The 7,676-nt window shown below is 50.2% G+C and overlaps 1 protein-coding gene across 1 annotated transcript in view; it reads right to left on the bottom strand.

The window, feature by feature from the left end:
- Positions 1-3,171: 3,171 nt before the first annotated feature.
- LOC129679330 (solute carrier family 22 member 20) overlaps positions 3,172-7,676 on the bottom strand; it is an 11,683-nt gene continuing 7,178 nt past the window's right edge. Inside the window, exons 7-10 of the mRNA XM_055610359.1 lie at positions 5,638-5,852; positions 4,366-4,474; positions 4,047-4,253; positions 3,172-3,268 (exon numbers count right to left, since the gene is read on the bottom strand). Coding sequence (XP_055466334.1) covers positions 3,172-3,268; positions 4,047-4,253; positions 4,366-4,474; positions 5,638-5,852 — 628 coding nt within the window. The remainder of the gene's footprint in view (positions 3,269-4,046; positions 4,254-4,365; positions 4,475-5,637; positions 5,853-7,676) is intronic.

Raw genomic sequence — 7,676 nt, 5'->3', positions numbered from 1 at the left:
GCCACCACCAGGCCTGGCAAAAGTAGTGTTTCTTAAACAACCCTCAGAGGCCAACCACAAAGCAAAGAAAGGAAGGAAGAAAGAAAGAAAAGCCACAACTTTATGGAGCTGCCTCCGAGGCACTGTGGTAGAGCTGTGGTGAGAGGCAGGGAGGACTAGGAATTCAGAGGGCATGGTGCAGCTGCTGAGCTCACCCAGCATGTACTCGGTCGGGGGGGCTCTCCCCCGCATCTTTACTCCCTAAGAGAGCACCCTACTGCAGACACACACACACACACACACACACACACACACACACACACACACACAGAGCCAGCCTGTACAGGCTCACTCCCTGTTGAGGCCATTGTGACCTATCACAAATCAATATATGACCCCATCAGCTCCAACCCCTTCCAGTGAGCTCCGCTCCAATTCCTCATCTCAACCTGACCCAGGAGAGCCACTGCCACATGGTCGCCGAGCTGGTCCTCCCTACTGGAATGTCCCCAGCTCCAGCTCCTGGAGAAGCTAACCCCAGCTTCTCTTTTCTTGTCTCATCTCTGTAGTATTTTCTCAGTGTCATCTTGCCTGGCCTCCGGGCCCCTGCTTCCTCCGGGATTGCACACGGCTCACATTTGGACTGGTATTTTTCCATCAGAACACTCCCTGCTCTGACCTGGCGCCCGGCTCCTGGCCGGCTCTCAGTAGATGCCTATCGACTGAGGAAGCTGAGGGTCAGGGAAACTGGCGGAGGGTCTGCCAGGTGGTGGGGAGCCTCTCCAGACTGTGTCACATTGGATTGGAGTCCTTTGTAACACTGACCCTAGCACACTGGTGAGAATGAAACTGAGTTTGCTGGTAGAACCCCCGAGTGCCCACAAAACCAAGGAGGCAAAGATAAAGCAACAGGAAGCCTTGTGCCACCCTCTCCACCAAAACTAAACCAAATAAAAACTGGGTTCCGCTGTTAGATAATAAAAGAGTAGTAACAAGAGGATGTCAAACAACTAAAAAAAAAAAATATATATATATATATATGTCTGTACTTCTGTACCATTTTGTGCAACTCAAAAGCCATTTTTATGGCATTTGAAATCATACGAAATTTGGGTTTGCCATCTGGTAGCTCTGATAAGAGCTGGGCCTCTGAGGCAAGCCCCTGGCAGGCTCAGATAGGAGCCTGTTCCGGGACAACGCCTTGATAAGCTAATGAACTAACCCAAGGTGGTGCTGATGGGCTAGTAGATCAACCCGAAGCTGTGAGCCCTAATAGCGCAAAGGTACCTGCCCAGGGAAATTACACAAAATGTGAGCATTGGGAATGGTCTCTAGGATCCCACGCTGACAAAACCTGGCTTCTCTACCCACTGGCAAGAGAACTTGAGACTCTCTGTGTGGCCCTGGTCTCAATGACTTTGAATTTTCAGCACTTTCAGGGCTAGCCTGTGCTCTCAGGGACCTCCTGGACCTTCATCGGCTCCATCTTCCCAGGATGGAAGGGCTTCCCATAGCTGAAGGGCTTCACGGTAGGCGCGGCTCGAGTCTGCAGACTTCCGAGGCATCCTAACGAGATTTCCCAGGGGGACCCTGCCGCAGCATTTCTGCCCAAATAACCGCTCCCTGCTTGGTGGGATGCCTAAGGTCTCTGTTAGCATGATATATAAGGAATGTCTGTGTGAATAAACCAGGCATATTCGAAAGACAAATCTCGTGTGGACGTCCTAATTTCCCAGTGACTTACAGTCTCAGAGGCCATGATCTCTACACACAACTTTAAACCCAGCACCTAGGAGGCAGAGGCAGGCAGATATCTGTGAGTTCAAGGCCAACTTCTTCTACAGAGCAAGGTCCAGGTCATCCAGGACCTATAATAGTAAGAGCCTGTCTCAAAAAAAAAAGAAGTTTGTACTGAACTGGTGACATATTTAAATGATGATATTCTGAATATATTGGATAAAATAAAATTACTTTTTTTTTATATAAAATTCCTTGTGCTCTACAGAACACTGGAGATGTTAGGCATAGGCCTTTCTAGCGTACTGACTTAAGTGAAAAGCAGTTGAAAAGCAGCAGATCCAGGGAGCTCCTGACTCACAGAACCAGGGTGGGAATCATGCTCGCTGGCCTGGCCCGTTCACCCTGAAGGCATCTGTTGTGCAATCATAGGTCAGAGCTCTTGAGATTGGTCTGGTCAGGACAGTTCTTGAACTCATGTCTTCCATGTCTGGATGGCAGCCGTACTTTCAGAGATACAGCCTTTTTTTTAAAAAAAATTTTTAAGACAGGGTTTCTCTGTGTATCAAGCCCTGGCTGTCTTGGACTTGCTTTGTAGATCAGGCTGGCCTCACAGAGGCCACATGCCCAGCTGAGATACAGAGTCTTTAGGAATACAATAAAAAATTTAGATATGGCCAGGTGAGGTGGCACATACCTTTAGTCCCAGCATTTGTGAGGCAGAGGCAGACAGATCTCTGTGGGTTCAAGGCCAGCTTGGCTTACAAAGCAAACTGCAGGTCAAGGCCATGGGAATATGTCCAAAGTCTGGACTGTGTGCAGACCTGAAGTCGGAGAGAAGCTGTGAATGTCAGGGGCCTGCCCCTCCTATGACTTCTGGGAGACTGGATCAGATCCCACTTCTGCAAAGTGTTTGAGTACAAACAACAGGCAAAGGTCCACACACTCCGACTCTGCTCTCACTGCTCACCGGCGGTTCCACCAGCTGCAATGCCCACTATAAGCAAGAAGACCCACCCTCACCCTTCAGAGACACTGTCCATCTCTCCACCACACGCCAGGAAAAAGGAACTTTTCTCCCATAATGTCCGAAGGAGTGAAAAAGAGTGAGTACTGAATTTCTCTTTTTTTTTGGGGGGGGGGGGGTTGGGGCACAGGTCAAGAATGTTGACCAGGGAAACCATGGAGCACTGAAGTCGCTGTGGACCTGGACCTGTCTGGTGGACCTGGAAAGTGGCACTTTTGTTGCAGTGGACAGCATGCTCTCCTTCGGTCCCTGCAGGTTGCTTCCCCTTTCTGTACATCTGCTCGGGCTTGGGTGTGGCTCTTCAGGAAAGTCCAAGATAACCTCTGGCTTTGCATGCTGTTCTACCGCTGGGTCCCCTAGGAGAACTCGGATGCTCATTCCTAGTGCAGGCCGAGCTGTAGCCAGCTCAGTGTCAGGGGCTTGGGAGCTTAAATGGTTTCTTTGAGGGGAGAGGCCCCCAGCTGCTGAAGAGAAATTTCTTCACTCTTCTGTTCTGTGTCTCTTTTGGAATGGACTTCTTTGACTCTGCTCAAAGGCAAATAGAAATTTCTGTTATATTCTGAAACCTTTGTTATCTTCCTGTTTTAATCACTTGCCCACTGGCCCATTAAACTATCTGTCTGTCTGTTTGTTTAAATTATATGAGTATTCTATTTGCATGCACACCTGAATGTTAGAAGAGGGCACCAGATCTCATTATAGATGGTTGTGAGCCACCATGTGGTTGCTGGGAAATGAACTCAGGACCTCTGGAAGAGCAGCCAGTGCTCTTAACCTCTGAGTCATCTTTCCAGACCTACCTGTCTACTCTTAACTGGTTTCATTTTTAGAAAAACAAAACAAAACTCAGTGTTCAAACCATTTTTTTCCAGATTTTGTTTTGTTTGCTTGAGACAGGGTTTCATTAGTTATCGGTGGTTGGCTTGGAACTCACTATGTAGACCAGGCTGGCCTTGAACTCACAGAGGTCAGCCTGCCTCTGCCTCCCAAAAGCTGGAATTGATAGTGTGTGCTAACAGTTTATTGGTGCTGAGGTTTCCTGTGTTCTCTACCATCCAGTACCACAGAGTACCAAGTACTTGACCACTGTGTTACCTTCTGAGCCCGTCCACCTCCCTTCTTGGGTCTCCTGGTCTACCTCTATTCTTACTCTTTTCCTTCATTGTTGGACCTATTCTGGTTGAGAGGTAAGCCAGCATAGTGGGTTTTATGCACAGCCACGGAAGATTCCTCTGACCCCCAGGGATGTCTGGTTAGCCACAACCCATTTGGCCCCACACTCACAGTGCCAGAGGACACACACCTTCTCTCCATTGCGGCAATGGTTTCCAACAGTGGCACATTTCGGGTCTCAGTCAGGAAGCAGGTGACAGCCACCCCAGCCAAGACTGAAGTGGCACCGAAGGACACAGGTGGCAGGAAGGGGCTGATCTCACTAAGTGTGGTGATCAGGGGTGCCACCAGGCCTCCAAGGCGGGCGTTGACAGAGGCGAAGCCCATTCCCATCTGCCTGTGGGAAGTGCAGACCCATCAGCAGCTGGGTCCGGGCCCCCAAAGAGTGAGGCCTGCGGGTGTCAGAGAGGAGAGCGGGCCCCTGCCTGGGAACCACTCCTCATACCCACCTGATCTCTGTGGGGTAGAGTTCCCCCGTGAACAGGTACACACAGATGAAGGAGCTGGCCAGGCAGCCTTTGCCCAGCGCCGCCAGCACTGTCCGCAGGGTCTGCAGATCTACAGCGGCAAAGGAGGGAGGTAAAGCTGGGAGGAGCAGAGGCTGGAAGAGGGGTGTGATGGAAGGCTGGGGGGCCCTTAGGACTGGGAAGAGGGCCAGAGGGTAAAGATCTGGTAAGGGAGGAGGTACAAGGGAGAGTCCTGAAGCCGGTGGCACACGCCTTTAATCCTCTGGAGGCAGAGAAGGCTAGATCTCTGTTTGAGGTCAGCCTGGTCTACAAAAGAGAGTCCCAGGCCAGCCAGGACTACATAGTAAGACCCTGTCTCAGAGAGAGAGAGAGAGAGAGAGAGAGAGAGAGAGAGAGCGCTACAAGTCCAGGAAGTTCAGAGAAGGGTGAAAGCTTGTCCACCATTTCACTCCTGGGTAGGATCCAGAAGTCCCAGTTTGCCCTATCTGGCTTATACTTCCTCACTCCTTTGCATCTGTCACTCCATGGCCTGCTGCGAAGACAGGACAAGATCTGGAGCCAGGCTTCCCTTCAAACCCTAGCTCTGACCCAGGTGGGTGACCTAGTCACAGTGACCTCCCATTCCAAAACCCTAGCTCTGACCCAGGTGGGTGACCTAGTCACAGTGACCTCCCATTCCAAAACCCTATCTCTTCCCAGGTGGGTGACCTAGTCACAGTGACCTCCCATTCCGGAGTGTCTGTGTCCTGTCAGTAAGGGAAACTCTGCACTGCTTTGCATGGTTGTTCCAAGGGGACCCGTGTCGCTAGTGCGGAGTGCTGGGTGCTCAGTAAGCACTTCTCACCATTGTGTCATTACCATGCTAGCCCCGACGCTGTTTATAAATTGCAAACCCTGACGCAAATGACCCGCATTAGGTGGTCAGAGAGATTACGGTACCAGATTTGGGTTGGTGCTAGCTGGAGAGCACCCTGAGTCCAGGTGAGGAGAGTCCCTAAATCACCCACATCTCAGCAGCTCTGTCTCAATTATACCGATGCCTCTTTCTCATGGTGACCGAGGTTTCCTTTTTAGTCCTTTGGAGACAGGGTCTCACTCTGTAGTTCAGGCTGGTCCAGAACTGACGATTCTCTTGCCTCAGCCTTCCAAGGGCTAGAATAACAAGTGTGTTTCTGGTCCTTTCCAGAGGGCCTCCCGCTGCCCCTGGAACCTGTGTGTCTATATGGCTACCACGTGGCGGCCAGGTTGACTCACCTTCAGGCACGAACATGTTGGCGAGGACCATGAGCCCAGCCAGGATGAGGAAGGAGGCCACTGTGGCCCGTCGTCCTACGTAAATCATGGTGGTGGTGGCAACCAGCATGGCAGGGATGTCGATGATCCCAAACAGAGCCTGGACCAGGTAGATGCTGAGCCCAAACTTCTGCAGGTCCATGGCCAGGCCATAGTAGCCCACAGAGTTAGAGAACCTGGGAAAGGCAGCAGAATGGCCCTGTCTCAACCTACGACTCACTCTCTGTGCCTCAAGGCAACAGATACAGGATGTGTGTCCTGGAGATCCTCCCTGAGGGTTCAAATCCCCTGATCTTTGGCAGCATCTTCTGGTCCCCCATTCCTCAGACTTTAGATCATTTCCTATTACGTTTCTTCCTCAACATCCCCTTTCCTAAGCTGAGGCTCCGAACTGTGGGTGTGTTTGGCTTTCACTGCCAGTACAGCTTCAGTGCTGGAGTTCAAAAAGAAAAGAAAAGAAAAAAAGCCAGGAGGTGATAGCACACACCTTTAATCCCAGCACTCAGGAGTCAGAGGCAGGTAGATCTCTGTGAGTTTGAGGCCAGCCTGGTCTACAAAGCAAGTTCCAGGATAGAGAAACCTTGTTTCCAAAGAACTGAAAAACCAAAACCAAACAGTGATAAAAATAAATAGATAGATAGATAGATAGATAGATAGATAGATAGATAGATAGATAGATAGATAAAGATGGAAGAAGACACAGAGGCTAACCTTAAACCCCTGCTTCTTCTGTCTCCACTTCCTCACATGCTGAGGCTGCAGCTGTGTGCCCCTTCACCCAGGCGGAGAGCAATCTGAGGTGAGCGTCTCCACTGGGACGGAGACTGCCACCTGGACAGGAATGTGGGTGGTCTCTCAGAACTGAGAGCAGTCTGTGGGGAGATGCAGCGAGCTGAACCCCGCCAAGTGAATTCTTCCCCAAAGGCCCTGCCAAGGAGCTGAGCTACACAGAGTCCTTCCGCTCCACCTTGTAAGCGCTGTGCAGGGACCCAGGCTGCCTCCAGCTACGGCTTGAGCCTGCAGGGTAGTGATGCTTGGTAGGTTTCATTTTAAGTCAGTAAAGCCTGGTTGTAACGTGGCCTTTGAGGAAGTTGAAGAGCATCCAGAGAAAAGCCACCCGGCTTATATTCCCAGCCCTGCTGTTGGCACAGCTAGCCCGGAAGAGTGAGGAGCGGCTTTGTTCCTGAAACGATCTTTCCAGAGAGGCTGGACCATGACCAACCTGGGGTTCCGTCCAGGTAGGACCGATACTGGAAATGTTCAGTCCTCATACCTGGCGCATGAGAATTGGCTACCAAGTTCCAGGACAGCCAAGGATATACAGAAAGACCTTGTCTCGGAAAAAACAAACAAACAACAACAATAGAGAACTGGCTACCAAAGACAAAAGGTGCCAAGAGACAGACTAGTCCAGGATTATTTTAGGCCTGCAGAAGGAAGCATGTCTTGGTGCCCGGTGATAGGAGGAAGGGGGTCATACACTATGCTGAGATGGATCAGGGCCAACTGGACTGTACTTGGACGGTCTCAAAAAACCATTTACATATCAAATGTCAGTTAAGAAGTGGTTCTTGGTATCAGTGCTTGGCACTAAATGCTTGGCTGACTAGCCAATCAAGTTTGTTTACACTACTGAGTTTGGATGCATGCTGGGAGACTGTGCAGGGGTGGCAAATGGGGTCATATTCAAGATGGCTGCAGTCATGTCAAGCTGGATCTCAACACAGGCAGCATGGACTAGATAGATATTCTTCATGATTTCTGTCTGTCCGACGTCTCTGTGCCTGACAAAACTCTCACATTCCTTACTTTATCCTCTCATTATTCACTGGCTTCTCAAATGTTTATTGCAAATCATGGCTTTGCTTAATGGTATTTCAGATATGACTAAGTTAGTTTAAAAAAAAGTAGCAGAACAGAGTATTAACCTATTTTTATAGGGGCACAAGTGTATGTGTGTGTGTGTGTGTGTGTGTGTGTGTGTGTGTGTGTGTGTGTGT

This window comes from Psammomys obesus, unplaced genomic scaffold, assembly GCF_907164565.1.
Source record: "Psammomys obesus unplaced genomic scaffold, mPsaObe1.curated_primary_1811, whole genome shotgun sequence".
Lineage (NCBI taxonomy): Eukaryota > Metazoa > Chordata > Mammalia > Rodentia > Muridae > Psammomys > Psammomys obesus.
The sequence above is the reverse complement of the archived record's forward strand: the minus strand, read 5'-3'. Positions and strand labels throughout refer to the sequence as shown.